This window comes from Euphorbia lathyris, chromosome 1 (assembly GCF_963576675.1).
Source record: "Euphorbia lathyris chromosome 1, ddEupLath1.1, whole genome shotgun sequence".
NCBI lineage: Eukaryota > Viridiplantae > Streptophyta > Magnoliopsida > Malpighiales > Euphorbiaceae > Euphorbia > Euphorbia lathyris.
In genome coordinates, this window is record NC_088910.1 from 107241534 (window position 1) to 107260757 (window position 19224).

At 34.8% G+C, this 19224-nt stretch overlaps 2 protein-coding genes across 2 annotated transcripts; both read left to right on the forward strand.

Annotated features, from left to right (window-relative positions):
- Positions 1-9557: 9557 nt before the first annotated feature.
- Positions 9558-13170, forward strand: LOC136210542 (L-lactate dehydrogenase B-like). The gene is made up of 2 exons (XM_066001846.1): positions 9558-10273; positions 12519-13170. Exons 1-2 carry the CDS (start codon positions 9665-9667, stop codon positions 12969-12971), a joined length of 1062 nt encoding a protein of 353 aa, XP_065857918.1. The 5' UTR covers positions 9558-9664; the 3' UTR covers positions 12972-13170.
- Positions 13171-16513: 3343 nt separating this feature from the next.
- Positions 16514-18534, forward strand: LOC136210543 (L-lactate dehydrogenase B-like). Its single transcript, XM_066001847.1, has 2 exons — positions 16514-17219; positions 17918-18534. The coding sequence occupies exons 1-2, from the start codon at positions 16611-16613 to the stop codon at positions 18359-18361; spliced, it is 1053 nt and encodes a 350-aa protein (XP_065857919.1). The 5' UTR covers positions 16514-16610; the 3' UTR covers positions 18362-18534.
- Positions 18535-19224: the final 690 nt, after the last annotated feature.

Consider the following 19224-nt stretch of genomic DNA (forward strand, 5'->3'; position numbering starts at 1 on the left):
ATTATACCTCTTGTACAGTTATGAAGAATATCGAAGAAACAGTTATTCCTTCTAGAAGGAGATTAATAATAATTAATATTAGGATTAATGACCATTATAAGATTGATAGCAAACGGCCCAATTAAGCCCCATTAAGGCCAACATGTTACAAAATGGGGTATATATGCCCTAATAGGACATCTTTAAAGGTAAGTTAACAACACTCTCCCGAATACTTTTCAATATCTATTAATCTCAAATTCCATTACTGACTTTATCATCGGAGGTGTCATAGTCGAACCCAAGGACGTCTCCCCTGCGATAGAATTATCACCAAACAAAAGGAAGTGCAGTTATCAATTTGGTGTGGTGAGCGTGGTACTCTTGATACTACGACAGAGTCAACATGGGTGCCAACAACTCTCCTAGTCCCTAGCCGGGCATTCGGTCTTTGGGAAGGGAGGCGGAAGTCTCTGTAGGATGGAACTCCTACAAACACTTTGGGCCCACGAGTTGGCCTATAGTGTGGGTCCTTTGTAAAGCGAGGTTTAACCACAGGAGTCCCTCTGGGATGGATTACAAATATACGAATTGATGATATGCTTGATGTTCCAAGGGGATATATACACATTTACTTTTCAAAATGCATCATATAAAATTCATATTCTTAAAAATGAACATTTTATGAATTAAATAACATGCTTAAATGATAATTTTAACAAAGTATGCAATTTAAAATATCATAAACTTACTATTAAACATTATTTTTCTAATTATTACACATTGTCAAAACGTAAATCAGTGCATTAAAATACTTAATACCAAAACTTGTGTCCATCCTCGAATTCCATCAGTGTAGTTTATCGTAACATCAATAATATCAATAATCGTGATATATCTTTCATTGCCTAACGTTAGGACTATCAGCCGTGCACTCTAACCATACTGCCCTTATGTATGGTCTTTAACCACTACTTGGCAATCCTAGATGGAGAAAACCATTATTTGTCTTTCAAAACATAGAAAAACGCGCTCTAGCACATCTACATTTAAGAGCAGACCAAACGACGTGCAAATCAATCGTCAGGAGTCTCGCATAACCTCCTTATCAATCCCTTATTTCTAAAAAAAAACCCAAGATTATCAAGACCAATTCCCCTGTTTCAACTTATCATGAATGAACAAGCACAAATATCCCTAAATAATATCTGACTTGGCAGCAACGACCTACTCCAGATAGGTTGAGGCGGCATAAAAAATGATGATGGCATTGAATGCCTCTTTGAAAGGAAAGAAAAAGTTATTGTCACTATTATTGAATCAATAGTTAACCCAAACAAAGAGTATGCTACTTGAAAAAAGCTTTAAGCCTTTCGCTTTTCCCCCGGCAAACCTTTTTCTTAACTACCTTATTCATGAACTTTTTACCCTTAAACAACAGGAATTATGTCCCATCCACCACAATCATGCCCGATTTCAATTGAGGTTGTACTTAACCGTTTATACATGATTGCTTCTTTTCCGGTTCGGGCTAGTTCACAAAACCTAGACTCCAATGGCTCGCCAACGCTTCCCAAAGCTCATATTTTCTCATCCTAAATAATGATAAATTAGACCGGAGGCATCTGATATTAGGAAAATATAAACTCTCCCACGTGACACTTACAAAACCAAGACCATCACCCGAAAAAGAAAACACGTGGAGTCACTGCAACAAAGTTACTCAATACGACTTGTCTTAAAGGCCTTGACTCAGGAAGTCTTCAAAGACCCCATCAATGATCCACCTATTACAGTAATCACGCTCGATCTCGTAAATCGCATACCTAATGGACTTAATGGATATCAAACCTCGATATATGAGCGCACATTCACCTATCAATAGGTGACACATAACACGTCTTGCTCCTAAACTTGTAACCGTTTTCTACATCTCGATCATAGTATAAATAGACTAAGCACAACTCAATGTACATTACTTCATTCATTCATTCATTCAAGGTTACATCATAGCTTTAACTTACTGTTGTGTTCATCCTCAAAGCTTACCTCAAAACTGACCTAGGCATCATAATGAGTTAGCTAGACTCTGATCCCTTTTGGCCTTTGTTTCTGTCCAATTGCAGGTTTACAAGTGAACTTACAATATTCAACCACATCATCTGTATTCATTAATTTCGGCACGTGTATTACACATACACTTATGCATCTGGTTTTGGTTGAGTGAAAGATTAAATGATACCACATTTATTATATTCAGATAATGTACCAAAGTAGTCTCAAGAGTTTTTGGGAAATTTCAATTAGCTCAAACGTACAAAATAACATCAGTTAAGCCTCAATGTTTGTGAAATGGTACTAATTTAGTCATTGGTAACGAAACTCATGGTTAAATTAGTACTATTTCATAATCGTTGAGGCATCAAGTTTCATAAGCCACAACTAAATTGATACCACTTCATAAAAGTTGAGGGTAAAATGGCACTATTTGTACGTTAGGGGTAAACTAACACTTCCATGAAAATCTTGAGATTATTTCACTATCTTATTCCTGTTATATTTATGAGTCAGTTTGGAGATTTTATTACTTTACAGACTTACCGAGCATTTTTAATAGAGTTAAGGTGCCACAAATTTATTAGCCCTTTTCATTAAGGAAAATTTACATAAAAATTCATTTTTTTTTTAAAATTATCTACAACTACAACTATATCATGTAATAATTAAGTAAATTATTATTTTAATATATTTTAAGAATTATGGTTTTGATTGAAAAAAAACTAAAGTTTATAAATTATAAATGTAAATTTTTTTTTTTTAGTGTTTAGTATTTTTGAATTGAGTTTAGAAAATTTTAATTAAGGTTTAATTACGATTTTTTAACGTAAAAGAAACTCTTTGATTAACTAGATTTAAGGTAGCCTTCCGAATTAAAAGTCCTGCTAATCAAATTCACAATTATTTTTGACTAATAGGTCTCTTGTTCTATTATTAGCATACCAAATTCTAGCTACTGATGGAACCTCTGATCACCAAACTAAGAGTTTCAGTTTTATTAAAACTCTTCAAGCAAATGATGTCAACAAAACTTCAATTTTTTTTTTTTTTTAAATCTAATTGCGTGAATGACAATTAACAAACTCATATTAATATGGCATATGCCATGTTTAATAAGGACTTAATCAATAACAGAATCAATGATCAAGGGCTTAATGTGGAAAAATAATTGATCAGGAGCTTAATCTTTAAAACAGGTAAAATTTAGGGTTTAATTATATCTTTTGCCTAATTTAATTGAAGAAACTACACGCTACCATGTCCATTCCCTCTTATTTAGAATTTGATTGTCTTGAAAAAAAAACAAATATTCTACTGGACAATCAATATACATTTATATATCAATTAAAACTTCCATTGAAATTTTAGTTACCCTTATGAACATAAAATTAACCTCTAAACTATATTAATCATATCCAAATAATAATTTATTGATACAGACATCCAATGATGCGGAGCAGTTCTTCAAGAGTTCGAGTCCAGATAAGGGAGTCGGAGAAGGAATAAAGCACGGGCAAGCACATGATGGAAAAATGGACAAAAATAGCCCCATATGGTATTCCAGCTATCCCACACGCAGTGTGGAGTGGGGTCTGACCCGGGGAAGATTGCCACGAGGAGTTAGGACGAGCGAAGTCACGCACGGAGGCAGAAACTCTGCCACACGTGTGTGGAGTGACCCACACACCACGTGGGTTCACTCCACACGTCGTGTGGGGTGTTTCCTATACCATAAATTATCATGGGACATTTCTGCCAGTTTTCTGCCACATTAAAAATTACTGTTTTGCCACTCATATATTTACTGTTTTGCCATTTAGGGTTAATCACCTAAATACCCTTTGTGTTCTCCCTTCCCATTCTACCCCTCTCACTATCTTTTATTTGTAAGCCCGAGCCCGCCTAAATTAATAGTGGGTTGAGCTGAGCTTGGACTGAGCATTTTTACGTAAAAACCTGATAGGTACGGCCCGACCCGATCCATGGACAGGTCTAGTCCCTGTGAAGGTGCAAAACACAAAAACAAGCATAATAGCCTAAATAGTAACCAAATCACCTAAATAATTTAGCATTAAAGTGGAGATTTTACTGCTGAAATAGACACTTATCATATATGCAGAAACAAGCTTGCATATACCATACTCTTAATCAGACAAATAAGCTTTCATATACCATACTCTTATACGTTAGATGTTCGGTTAACACCAATCATGATTGATTGTTTATATGTGACAGCATCATAAACTTCATCACCATGCTCACTTTTCAATTTTTTCAGTCTTTCTACATGGGGGTTGCATATCTACCATTAAGATTGGTGTTAACTGATTAAGCATGAATATGTATGAAACATGAACTGTGTGAATATGCGAATATGTATATGTATGAAGCATGAATATGTATGCTGTCAAATGTGAGTTATATTGGTATGAGTTAATTAAGCTTTCATGTTTGCTTGACATATATGCACAAACAACCTTGCATATACCATAATTTTAATCAGAAAAACAAGCTTGCATATACCATACTCTTATATGTTAGATGTTCATTTAGTATGTAGTTTAGGGTCACCGTTTATATGTGATTGATTGTTATCTTATTATCATGATCTAGTTGATTATCATAGTCTGGTTTAGGGTCACCATTTATACGAAGTCATATATGCACAAGTTAGACACACAATTTAACTAATTATCATGATCTGGTTTCACTTGCATTAGATAAACAAGTATGCTACAAAATTTGAGTTACATTGGCATGAACCGACTAAGCTTACATATATATGCACAAGCTAAACAAACATGCTCTCTATTTTCACTTGTTCAACCTCCAACTATAATGTTTGTTTAGCATAAAGTTTCTTATCTAGTTAGACAAAAAAAAAAGTTAAGCAGCACACACTTGAAAACCAAAGGGAACTTAATCTTCGAGTTGTGGAACTGCTTAGTGCTTTCCCTCATGCCCCCTTGCATGCTCTTCAGTCCATCTTCTGGCAGTTGAATCATAATCTGCCCTGTTACTGAGGTATTGCTCAACAATTTGTTCTTGCCCAGGAAATGGCTCCTCAATAAGAGGTTGTATTAGCAGTGCATATATATGCCACATCAGCTAGAAAATGTACAGATTAATTAATTAGATCCCAAACATGATTAAATGTGTATAAAAAAAAATAGAAAAATTGTGGCAAATCTAATAGTGACAGTGGGATAGGCAGGGCGCGAAAGGAGATGGGGAAGAGAAATCATCCCCTGATGAGCCACATTAAGATGATAGATCCTAGTCCTGAAGTAAAATCGAGAATAGGAAGACAGTTTGATTAGTGTGTGTATATATATATATATATTAGTGTATATATATATATATATATCACGTAGGGTCATATATCTTAATGAGATAAGTTGTTATTACTATCGGAGGTCTAGTTGGGAACTCCAAAGGGTAGTGGATTCAGATCTGAAATACACTCATTCATAAGGGGTGTATTGAGGGCCTCTTACCTTGACTCCCCATTATAATATGTTTTCATCTAGAGGATCTGTTAGCATCAAAGTTCAGAAGAATCATTATAGGAAGAAAGAAGAAAATATGGATTGAAAGTAATACATTCGATGGCGATAAGCCACCACGGGTTCTCATGGTAGAATCTACAGGGATCCAATAAGACCAGTCTCTGAACACATCCGATGGAAGCGATTATAGTGTAAGTTTTCTGGTTCTGAATGTATAGAATATAGACCTGGGCATGGGCCGGGCTGGGCCGGGCTCGGGCCGGCCTGTCGGGCTTTTGATAAAGTCTGGCGAGCCCAAGCCCAGCCCGCAAGAAATTTAATCGGGCTCGGGCTTGGGCCGGGCTCGGGCCGGCCTGTCGGGCTTTTGATAAAGTCTGGCGAGCCCAAGCCCAGCCCGCAAGAAATTTAATCGGGCTCGGGCTTGGGCTGGGCTCGGGCCGAAGATATGAATCCCAAGCCCGCCCGTCCAAGCCCATCTATATATTAAAAAATATATTATAACTTATTTTTATATATTATAATTTATATAAAAATGTATATATTATAATCTATATAAATATATATATATTATAAGTTAAACAACAACCTTTTTTTCTGCAGCAAAGTTTTTTTGAAAAAATTATTTATATTTATAAAAATATATTATAATTTATATAAATATATATATATTATATATATATAGTATATCGGGCCGGGCCGGGCCTGCCCGATATAAAAGTTGTAAAGCCCAAGCCCGTCCAGTTTTTGGCGGGCTTATACGGGCTTGGGCCGGGCCGGGCCTAACAGTATTTCCATGTGTCCAAGCCCGGCTAAATGGGCCTGGGCCCGGGCCGGGCGGGCGGGCTCGCCGGCCCATGCCCAGGTCTAATAGAATATGGTAGAACTTAACGAGTGAAAAGCTTAATATTTATACTTGTTTGAGAGTGGCTAACTGAATGGTCGTGGAAGGGAAAAAGGTAATGCCTTTAGGATTTTGTGAAATGATGTTATGTATTGATGACATTCTTTTGGTTTCGCAGATATCAAGACTTGGGGATTACTTGCAATAATGACTTTAAGATATGAAGATACATGAAAAACGATTTTGTTTCCAATGGATATGTATTGCTTGTATTTTTTATATTACATTCAGAAATTTATTTGTACTAATGTAAACAGATTATAAGCATTGGTCTCCAATTAATTTAAAATCATTGATATACAGAATTTCATGTTCATTTGAGTATATTTCATTATTCAGGTAGAAACCAGAAATTCATTCGAAGATAAAAGAAAAAAACCACATTTAATTAAAAAAATGTCATCTAAACAACAATAGGAAGACACAAAAATAAATGAATCTGTCATCCATTGACATAATTGATTAAGACCTATGCCATCTGAAACAAGCTACAACGATAGAAATTATTTTACAAACTATCATTGCAAATACCAATATGCCAATTTTACATATATCTCGTTGACGTTTTTAATTATTAGGATGTCATTTAATGACTCTATAAGTGAAGGTAATAGTAAATAACCTGTCATCGTAACACGCGTAATATGACAGCCTATCAATAGGCTTATGTCATGTGACGTCCTTTCACATGACAGAACTCAACCGTCGACTGAAGATCCATCGGACGGCAGCGAGTCCCATGACAATTTTATTTCTTGCGGGATGACGGTTTTGAACCGTCGTCTGAAGGGATTTTCGGTGTATTGTCTTTGTTGATTTACGATTAAAATCAACTCGTTCGTTAATAATATGTATCATTTATTGATTATATAAAATATATGGTATACTCTAGTGTAGAATATTGACACTAAAAATTAGGACACGAAAGTGATAATTCTCCCCACCTTTTTCAACCTCGAAATTGCACTTAATCGATTGGCGCCTTAGGTTCTTTTCTCATACCAATTTTTAATATCTATCCTCCTGGAAGTATATTCTATATGAATTACTTTATAACTTTAGAAGCTTTTTGCTCGTCTGCAAAACTTATAAAATTTACCCTTTTTTAGTTTACACACAACAATGACAATGATAATATAAATAGTGTCATGTAATAATAACGGACACATTTTGGGTTAAAATCATATTTTTATGGGATGTCAGATGTGTGCAATTGTACAACCACATCTAATTTGAGGTTTTTTCCATTTAATCTTTCAGATGATGGAAATTCAATAAAATGTCGCCAAAAACAATTAGATGACAGGAAAAAAAATGTTTGTCATGTGTCTTGTGGCATCTGAACAGGAAATGGCATAGTGCTAGACATGTATAGTCTCACATTCGGGTACGTTAACTCAACAACTCACAAATAATCCTCACTCTTCAACCCTTCCTAAAGCACATACTAACTTATGTATCGGAGTGAGTTCGTCGGACTTCAGACCCTCTATGACCTTTAGTTCTGTTTTACAGGTTCAATCAGGAAGATCTAGTAAGACGTTCAAATCCTCCATTACGAGTTCATAAACATAGTTATCAGTTACAAATAACCAGTCAAAATACATATATTTAAGTCTTACAGATACAAGTTGATTACAAAAAAATGCCGAAAATGTTTACTATGTTGTTAAAATAGTTATAAATAACTTGTCAAAATATGAAAAATTGCATCAGCTTATAAAAAAAAAAAAAAAACTTGTTTAAAAGTCTGATGTGACAATTGAATAACTATCAAACCAGTTTGTTCAAATTTTCTATTAGGTATATAAGTAAAATTGATCTTGCTTGTCAATGTTAGAGGTAAAATTACATCATTTCGTACGTTAGTTGCGATAAATTTAGACATATCCTTTTAGTATTTTGCTTTATCTTTTTTTTTTTCTAAACCTATATAATTAAGCTCCTAAACTTTTAATGGTTTTAATGATTGAAACCCTAATCAGTTATTTTCCAGATTAAGCCCCTCAATTTTAGTTTTCAAACACTAGTCCCTCACTACGGTTTCGTTAAGTAAATCGTTAGTGAATGGCTCAAGGCGTATGAAATTAAAGATTATAGACTTAATCAGTAAAAGTTATAAAGATCAAAGATTTAATTAATAAAAGGTATAAAGATTCATGGGCTTTTTGTCGATAGAAAATTAAACATGAATTCAATATACTCAATTTATTATAAGTTAACTAATATAAAATCGGGTAAAGTCCAAACAAAACTCTGTGTTTTCACGTATTGTCAAACTTTTATCTTGATTTTTTTTTATCTAAACAGTGATTGAGTTTTTTCTTTTTGTTAAAGGAGATGATCGAGGTTTTTCATTTCACTAAAAACAAGGATCTTAAAATTAAAATGAGCGTTGATGATCTCAAGATTGAAAAATTCAAAGACTTGATGATATCTTAAGCAACTTTAGTTCTTCAACTTTTTAAATTTAAGGTCATTTATGTGTTATTTGGTGAGTCTAGAGAAAATAAATGTTTTAGAGAGAAAAAGTTGTGAAAATAATGATTTTGACAAAATAAAAAATTTGGTTCTATAGTAAATGTGATACTAAACAACTTTAATTCTTGGAATTTTCCATTTTGAGATCGTTAGTAGTCATTTTTATAGTGTCAAACTAAAAAATACTCATTTTTAGCAAAACGAAAAAGCTCAATTACCATTCAAATATTTTTTTCAGGTACCAATTTGACGATAAAATGCTTAGAGAACTGCTATTTACTATTTATATATAAAAATTGGTTTTTTTTTAAAAGCAGAAACTTCTTTCCGATAATAAATAGCAAACAATAACAAAAAAAAAAAATTAAACTAAAAATGCCCTAAATAAAAAATATCATAACACATCATTAATCTTTTTAATAATTTAAAGATGAAGCCTTTTATCTTTAATTTTTTATAAAAATTGAGTTAGTTCAAAGCTCAATTCTTAAAATCATGAAATTGTAAACTTTTTATTTCTTTAAGCGAGTTGAAACCATACTCACGCATTAAAAAAGAAAAGAAAAAAAGAACTCCTGGATTTTCTTGGGCTTTACTTCCTTCCAGAATGTTAGAATGTTAAAACTCTTGGAAATAGAAATTTCTTGCTTTCTTAGTACTATCAATTCTCTCCATCTCTATAAATGCTCAGATCATCCTCCCCATACAATTCACACCTCCAAAACTTATTCACAAAATGCAAAAAAGTCCTTCAACTTCCTCTCTAGGCCCCGGCGGATTGGATCTTTCTCATATCTTCTTCAAACCAATCCACGCTACTCCACCGCCTTCCCTAACCAAACGCAACACCAAAATCTCCGTCATCGGCACCGGCAATGTCGGCATGGCTATTGCCCAAACCATCCTTACCCAAGACTTAGCCGACGAACTCGCCCTCGTCGACGCCAAATCTGACAAACTACACGGCGAGATGCTCGATCTCCAGCACGCCGCCGCTTTCCTCCCCCGCACCAAAATCATGGCTTCCACTGATTACTCTGTCACTCGAGGATCCGATCTCTGTATCGTTACTGCAGGAGCCAGAAGTCTTCCCGGAGAGTCTAGGTTGAACCTGTTACAGAGAAATGCTAAGCTGTTTGAGATGATCATACCTCCGCTTGTTCAGTTCTCCCCCGATTCAATTTTGATGATTGTTTCTAATCCGGTTGATGTTTTAACTTACATTGCCTGGAAAATATCTGGATTTCCTTCGAATCGAGTGATCGGATCAGGCACTAACTTGGATAGTTCACGATTTCGGTTCTTGATTGCTGATCATCTCGACGTCAATGCTCAAGACGTACAGGTCAACTTCTATTTATTTCAACCTCATATTCTATTAGTATTATATTAGTTAGTTATTCTGTTTTTTTTAAATATATATTATAATAACTGTTTTTAAAAGAATAGTCTCTGGATTTCTTTTTGGTGTTCTCTGAATTTTTTTTTTCAAAATCAATTTTTTTTTAATTGACTACTTAATAATTCTATTCCAGAATTCTATTAATTAAATTAAAGTTGATAAATTTGTTCATTTATTAGAAGTGATTTTTGTAAATGGGGTCAATTAATAATTTATCAAAATATCTTATCAGTCATCAAATTTGCTATTTCCCTTATACATTTTCATCGTCTTAGAGCACCTCTAGTGGGTGTTACAAGTTTGTCACTTGTAACACCCAACCACTAAAGGGGTAGTCACTTGCTTGTTACAAAATGTAGTAAATTACTACATTTTGTAACAAAGAAAAGGACAACAAAAAATATTATTAAAAGATTTTTCTCTTCTTTTAAGAGTAATTTTTTTTTATTTGTCAATTGTTTTTAGTCCTTCAAATTTTAATTATTTTTTTTATTGATTTATGAATAATAAGTATTCAATTAATGATTAAATTTTAGAAAATAATAATAAATATTGAATTAATTACTAAATAAGGTTCGTTTGAGTGGTAAAATGTTTCAAAGCTAGGTCTCGAGTTCGAGTCCTAATATACGAAAAAAAATTAATCGGACAGTTTATCAAAAAAAATATTGAATTAATTATTTTATTGGACATATAGTTTTTATGAAATTATTAATAAGTAATTAAATTAATTATTTTATTGGTTAAAAAATTAGTAATTATATATTAATTGAGATAGTGTATAGTGTTTATAATAAGTGGACCCTACTAAATTTTGAAGTAACAAAGAGTTATAGTGGAGTGTTTTTTGTGGGTGTTTTCTATGCTTAGGTGGCACCCAATTGTAACAAACCTTTGTTACAACCACTAAATTAGCGACCGAAATTAGCGACCACGTGAAATTCAGTCGCTAAATTGCGACTGCTGTAGTCGCTAGTTGCTTTATGTAGTCGCAAAAAGTAGCGGATCACTTAATCCCCATGTTACCACGTGTATTTTCATTTAGCACTGCACTCGACCTAAGATATAAATTAATAAAAAAAAACTAAAATATAAATTAAAGAAAAACTAAAAAAGAAAAAATAAATATAAATATGACATTAGAAAAGGAAAACCCTAAATTCTTTCTATTCTCGACCTAGCCCCTCTCCTCTCTTCTTTGCGCTCTGAACTCGACCTAAGCCCCCTCTTCTCTCTGCTCTGCTCTCCGACCTAAGCCACTCTCCTTTCTTCTTGCCCGACCTAATCTTTCTCCTTTCAGACATCTGACTTGATCCATCTCCCTTCTTTACGGCTTCCTTCTCCGATTAACTCTAACTGAGCATCGTGGAGCATGCGACATTTTTTTCCGTATGCTGGAGTTTGTACCTGAAATTGGAGGAGTTTGAAAATGTACCAGAGGAAGGAAGAACGAGAAGCAGAAGGATGTTAGCTCTAGCCTTCTTTTCATGAAGGTAGCAATCCTTTAGGCACTAGTGCCCTAGAAATTTCAGTCTTCATTTTGTGTGATTGCAGATACTTATTAGGATGTTAATCACTTATAATTATCACTTATAATTAACACGTCACAAATATACATATATACATGTGAATTTAAAAAAAAAAAGTCAGAAAGTCATCTTGTGTATCATACAAATTATATAAAAAGAATTGAAAATTCAAATATCTCATCCAATTTAAAAATATTAATCTCTAAATCCATTTTGGTGTCCGCTATAGTTACTTTGTATTTTATAATATCTGAAATTGATTGCATAATTTAAGATGGTAAGAGTAAAATTGCTAATTAGTGTCAAAGTTAGAGATAATTTTACATCCTTAACACTTTTCTATTTTATAAAATGAGACGTGGACCGCAGTAGGTCTTTTTCTTCTTCTTTCTCAGAGGTCGATTCAGCAGTTTCAGTGACCTCCATGGTTAGTCTTTGTATTGCAGGTTCTAATGGATTCTTGTGGGCCAGTCTTCGGAGTTCTAATCCACTCCACCCCATTTGCAACCCTATATATAAAACACTAATTTATTTTCATTTTTCATAACATATATAATAAAACAAAATTAAGATACAATTTGTTATTTTTTTTATTAATTCATTGGCATCCCTATTCTTAATTACCTATAGATAAATAAATGCTTATTTGATTTTTACAGGCTTATATAGTCGGCGAGCATGGTGACAGCTCAGTGGCATTATGGTCGAGCATAAGCGTATCCGGCGTACCAATATTGCACTTTTTACAGAAAGAACAAATTTCCTACGAGAAAGAGACATTAGAGAAGATTCACAAACAAGTAGTTGATAGTGCAGATGAAGTGATTAGTCTCAAGGGCTACACTTCTTGGGCGATTGGCTATTCTGCAGCTAATTTAGCCTTTTCCATACTCAGAGACCAGAGAAAAATCCACCCTGTTTCAGTACTTGCCAAGGGATTTTACGGCATTGATGGTGGCGACGTGTTCTTGAGCTTGCCGGCACTGCTTGGTAGAGGCGGAGTGTTAGGGGTCACCAATGTCCATCTCACGGAGGAGGAGGCTGGCCGGCTCAGGGACTCGGCTAAGACTCTTATGGAATTGCAGACTCAGTTGGGACTTGGAAATAAATAATTAAAGGAATATTTAATGACTCAGGAGTGTTGCAGAATGAATATATTGTTATTTATGGACGAATAAATAATTAAATGGAAATAGCTAGTGATGATAGTTAAAGATGTTATACAAATAATACACTACTTCTGTATGTGTTTTGTAAGTTAAAATAAAGAATTTGGCATAATGTACATCCTTGAACTTGGTAAATTTTATCTATTAGCATTCTGAACTTTTAAAATAATTTATCACACGTTTATAATTGGTTTTAAAAACCTATCATACATTTATGGTTTTCTTTAAAAACTTACCACGTATCTATAGTTAGCTTATTCAGACCTCCTGCACATAAAATCGTTCATCTGTCATATTTGATAGATAAAGTGGCATATGTGTGTTATAAGTGTGATAGGTTCTTAAAACCAATTATTTTTTAAGAGAAAATATAACTACAAATCAGTTTTTATTTTATTAAGAAAGAAACTAATATTAAACCAACTCATCAAGCAAAACATTGGAAAGAAATGGAAGTTGATATGTCCACTCTCCTCTAATAACTCATAAATAACTAAATTATAAACAATAAACACTCAAAATCAAGAATCCATTTCGATATTTCCGCCTTGATGTCTCGGCCTTTTTTGGTCCATTATCCGTTTTTTTACTACTTAGGTCAGTTTGGAGGCCGCCTAGGTTCTGCTTAGATATCGCCTAAATGGCAGTCAAAATTAAAAAAAATATATATTTTTCTAACCAAGATTTGCCAAGTTCCAGTGATTAGGGAGGTTTCTGATATTTGTTGTTACCCAATACTCCAATCTCAGTTAGGAGAAACAAAATGCATACATTCACTTTTTAAATGATCGTATTTGGAATTGAATGTTGAATTGGAATTTGATTTTTTTTTTTTAACAAAAGTAAGGAAAGAATTTCTTATCAAGCAAGTACTTCAATTACTCCCTGTTGAAACACATTTCCACATGATTTTGATTTGACAAAATTATTTAAGTTAATCCCATGATTAAGACAATTAAATTTAAGTGCTTTGATTTAATTGTACTAATGTGTTTGTTCAATGTTAAGTATATTTATAAATGAGAACAGAAATAAAAAGTAAGACAGAATGAAGTCAGCATGAGCCACAGAAGCTGAGTAGAGCACAACTCAGCATCATAGAAGAAAAGTTTCTTCAGAACAAACGCTTGAAGACGAAGCTGACCGAAGAAGCTGAGTAGAACGTAACTCAGCCTCGTCAAAGATAAAGATCGAAGGCAACGTCAATTTAGTCAAGCTGAGTGTTCGACAGGACAGCACCAATGATCCGTTAACTAGAAGACAAAGTCCGACAAAGGTCTGCACCAATTCAGAAGCCTCAGAATTATGCCCAGAGACCTTTTCGAGACGCATGGATCACCTGGCGCTTTGCAAGAAGACAAACCTGGCGCTAGAAGACGAAACCTAGCGCAAGAAGACGAAACTGGCAAGCCTGGTATAACTGCTAATTTCAGATGACAGGATTGGCCTGCAAATCTGTATGCTGACCAATGAATGACGCAAGAAGACCGTTTGAATTCAACGGATATGTCCGAATTCAAATAATTGAAGCATCAGATTTTACTATAAAAGGACAAGTTCATCACTTGGATCCTTTGCCGATTTAAAAAAAAAAAAGAAAAAGCAAGTACAGACAGAAAAGAAAATCATCACAAGAGTGAAAATCCAAAAGAGAAGCTGTCTGATTAGAAAAAACAATTTCTTACACCCAAATCCAATCTCTGTGTAAAAGTCTAGAGTGAATTTGTATTCATTTAAAGTGTTCTTCATCTAGTAAGAACAAATTTGTATCAATTGTAAATATTGAGAGAGTGGTGCTGAGTACTCAGTCTTAGTACTCAGCGGTAGAGAAAATCTGAGTGTTCGGTTATAGCGCTCAGTAGGATTGAGTAGACGAATAGAGGACGGTACTCTTGCATACTCAATTGCTTGTAAACGGTTTGTGCTCTACCTTTAAAGAGCTCAGTAGTGGATTGAAAAATCCCGGAAGGATTCTGGGAACTGGACGTAGGCGGTGAGGCCGAACCAGGATAAGACTGCTGAGTAATCTCTAACCCTTCTCTTTATATACATATATATGTGTTGCTTGCTTAAATTACTCAGTATATAATTTGTATAAACCGACGCTGAGTAATCAGAGTGCTGAGTTGGAAGCTGACCTTAAGTGTTATTTCCCAACTCACAAGTGAAACAGTTCTAGTCAGCCTCTGACTAAAGCTGTCTTGCATCGCGCTCAGCCTTGCTGACCAAAACTGAGTAAAGTTATTTAAAGAATTAATTTAAGTCAGCATAATTAAGCGATAAAGTTACATTAGTTCCTAACCCCCCCTTAGAACTAATCCTATTACATTACACGGGACCAACACTCCCAACTTATTTGATAAGCATTTTTCTTAGAATGTTAAATATATTTTGGTGGAAATCTAATGTAGTTCTCTTTCAGGAATTTGTTGGAAAGTTTCAGAAGCCTTTGCATTCCTATGTTGATGGGAGGAATGAGTTTGTAGAGTTTACACGATTTTAATTTAGTGCTTTTAGCAAAATAGGAGTGTGAAGAATTTAGCATAATCTTGATTGTTTAATCACAAAAGTTCCGAAAGCCAAATATTATAATTTCTCTAATTTATTTTTAAGCGAGTATGGGTCACAATCCTTGGTTCGATTGAAGTGTTTTGGTAAGAAAAACTAATTTGGAACGAAAGCTGGTTTACAAAGTTGGGACTGCGATATCATTGAAATATAGCTAAGAAAGGAGAAAGAGAAATTTGAAGTTTGAGAAGGAAGAATAAAATTCTATTTTGTAAAATTGCATAAAATCCTTTTACAACAATGAGCAAAGTTAATATAATCGTTGTGCATTCTCTCTTCTCTAACAGAAACATAAACGACAAAAAAAAGGACATGTGCCACTCAAAAATTGACAACTTGATTGAATAAAACGCAAATTGAAATGGCTAAAATGATAGTTAAATTCTTCCACGTATCAATCCACTTCTATTAGGACTCTTGACGTGAAGGTTCAGTGATCCGAAACTCTAAAAATCTAGTTTGAATCTCTAGAACGAATTTCCAAGTGGCTTCTATAATGGAACAGTCAGACCACAATATGAGAAGTTTAGTAGCAGCCTAATTCCCTTATCGGACCATTTTCCTTATAAGAACTGCCGCAAGAGTTGGTCTAGTTTCAACTGGTAATGACAACTCAACTGAAGTTACTGTCTGTTAGTCCATTGTAAGATAGAGTTTAGTTCAAGTTTTTTTTTTTTTTTTTAAACCAGCTTCTACAAAAATAAGTTTTTTATTTAAAATATCTCAAACCTCTAGTTAAAAAAAAAAAAAAAACTCTTGACAAAACAAGTCGTATATCTCATTTCTAAGGTTAGAATGTCTTTGTCCACTGTATAAAGTTGGTAGTACGAAGATGAGTGGCGCGTGGTATTTACCAATATGTAGTTTTTTCAAAGTCCCATCCACCTAGAACATTGGACCGTTGAAAGTTGAAACCCAAACATCCCTTTTCTTTGCCTTTTCTTCTCTTTACTTTTCATATAAAATTATAGAATTTTCTTTACCAATTCACCATTCACCATTATTCAGATCAAAATGCACAAGACTCCTTCAGGTTCCTCACTCGGCCCCGATGGCTTGGACCTTTCCCGGATCTTTTTCAAGCCTATCCTTGAAGCTCCTCTGCCTTCCCCTGCCAAACGCCAAACCAAAATCTCCGTTATCGGCGTTGGAAATGTCGGTATGGCCGTTGCCCAAACTATCCTCACCCAGGACTTAACCGACGAGCTCGCTCTCGTCGATTGCCAATCCGACAAGCTCCGTGGCGAGATGCTTGACCTTCAACATGCCGCTGCTTTCCTCCCTCGCACCAAAATCACGGCTTCTGTTGATTATTCCAGCACCGCCGGATCAGATCTCTGTATCGTCACTGCTGGAGCTCGCCAGATCCCAGGAGAGTCTAGACTGAACCTACTTCAGAGGAATGTTTCCCTGTTTCGGAATATTATTCCCTCCATTGCTGAGTATTCGCCGGATTGTGTTTTGATGATTGTTTCGAATCCTGTTGATGTTTTGACATATATCGCGTGGAAACTCTCTGGTTTTCCTTCGAATCGGGTTATTGGATCGGGCACTAACTTGGATAGTTCAAGGTTTCGGTTCTTGATCGCTGATCATCTCGACGTCAATGCTCAGGATGTACAGGTATGGTTAACTTAACTTACTAAATTTGCAGCTATCATTATCATCTCGTGGTTTTTCCTATTTTATTTGAGGCCTGTATTGAAACAGGGACGTAGCGACCCAAAGGCTTGGGAAGTTTTTTTCTATTTTTATTTTTCTGCGATCTAAAAACAATCATTTTTCATTGAATGTATATTCTCCAACTGTGAATCATCTTGTGGTTAAGGTGGAAATTAATTATTGATTTTGCTTAACACAATTGTATGCTTAAGTCGAAGGGCAAATAAAACCTGTTCGATTAGAATTTATATGATTTCCATATACTTAGCAGAATAGATTGGCATTAAAAGGAAAAAGGAGGTAAGATATTACTAGAAATTATAGGTTTTGAGTTCAGATTTTGTTGTGCAATAATACTTATAATGTGTCAAATGGATCGTATAGACATGTTGTCTATTTACATTTTGTTATCGGGTAAAGAAATCGACAATGGACTTTGCGTATGCATAGAACAGTTGATTTTGAAGTTCTTTCAATTTGTCATTTTCTCTTATACAGAATTTTTGTGGATAATAACCAATTGCCTGGATTTAGCAGTTTTTGATTTTGCTTTTCAATTGAATGGAGAAACAGACAAATTTCTAACTGAACCAATTAATGGTTTTGAATTTATCTGATTTTGACTTGAAAAAGAACATCTGGGGATGATATTTTGACAGGCCTACATAGTTGGTGAGCATGGTGATAGCTCAGTGGCTCTATGGTCAAGCATAAGTGTTGGTGGAGTGCCAATTTTGAGCTTCTTAGACAAACAAGAAATCCCTTACGAGAAAGAGACTCTAGAGAACATTCACAAAGCAGTAGTGGAGAGTGCATATGAAGTGATTAGTCTAAAGGGATACACATCTTGGGCAATTGGGTATTCTGCAGCTAATTTGGCTCGTTCTTTACTTAGAGACCAGAGGAAAATCCACCCTGTTTCAGTCCTTGCCAAAGGTTTCTATGGCATAGACGGAGGTGATGTGTTCTTGAGCTTGCCGGCTTTACTGGGTAGAGGCGGAGTCTTAGGGGTTACCAATGTGCATCTGACGGAGGAAGAAGCTGACCGGCTGAGAGAGTCGGCCAAGACTCTAATTGAGGTGCAGAGCCAATTGGGAATTTGAGAATTCAAAGGTAAGGACTTATTGTTTCTTTCCTTGCATTTGGTGTTTAGACCTTATAAGATGTGCTTGTTTTTGCATTGAAAGAAAGCCAAGTTAATTTTGTTCTGAACATTTGATGTATATTATTTGTATATTTTATTATGCAGACATCCCGAGCTTCATAATTGACCTGATGATTTTGTGTATGCATAAATTTATCACTAACCTTTAGTTATACTACAACAACAATAAAGCCTTAGTCCCGAAATGATTCGGGGTCGGCTAACATGAACCATCATATGAAACCGTGCAATCAAGTCGAGTCAGCGACACAAATTCTCTCCCTCCACTCTGTCCTATCCGCTACCATATTCTTCTCAATCCCTAATAAACTCATATCACCAACCTTTAGTTGTTTTGATTTGTGGGATTTATGAGACTGCAAGTGCACTCTCTAAAAATAATATAAATAATTGACTTTTAGTGAATTAAGGATGACTAAGATATATCATCTCCAACAATACTTTTCGTATTCACTCTTTATTTATTATTTTGTCATTAATAATTATTGTTATATTTATCAATAGTGAGAGAAGAGAGCCTCTTCAATAATAAATTATTAATAACAAGTAAATTAAGGAGATACTAAGAAGTGGAAAGAGGCTCTATATTAATAGAGACAATGGAAAAACTGTTAGTGATTTGAAGAGCCACCGGGAGGCTATTGGAGTTGATTTTTTTCCATTCCTCCTCAAATTGATGCGGGGCATCTCCTTTAAGGGTTCGAGTCCGGCGAGGGGAGTCGGATGAGGAACGAAGCACGAGCGAGCATGCAAAGAAAAAGAGCAAAACAGCCCCATACGGCGTGCCAACCCTCCTCCATG

Bases quoted from the DNA above. Each gene is read 5' to 3' on its own strand.
- LOC136210542 (XM_066001846.1), top strand. From the start codon at position 9,665: ATGCAAAAAAGTCCTTCAACTTCCTCTCTAGGCCCCGGCGGATTGGAT. The intron at 10,274-12,518 runs GTCAACTTCTAT...TGATTTTTACAG, and splicing joins TCAATGCTCAAGACGTACAG to GCTTATATAGTCGGCGAGCA.
- LOC136210543 (XM_066001847.1), top strand. From the start codon at position 16,611: ATGCACAAGACTCCTTCAGGTTCCTCACTCGGCCCCGATGGCTTGGAC. The intron at 17,220-17,917 runs GTATGGTTAACT...ATATTTTGACAG, and splicing joins TCAATGCTCAGGATGTACAG to GCCTACATAGTTGGTGAGCA.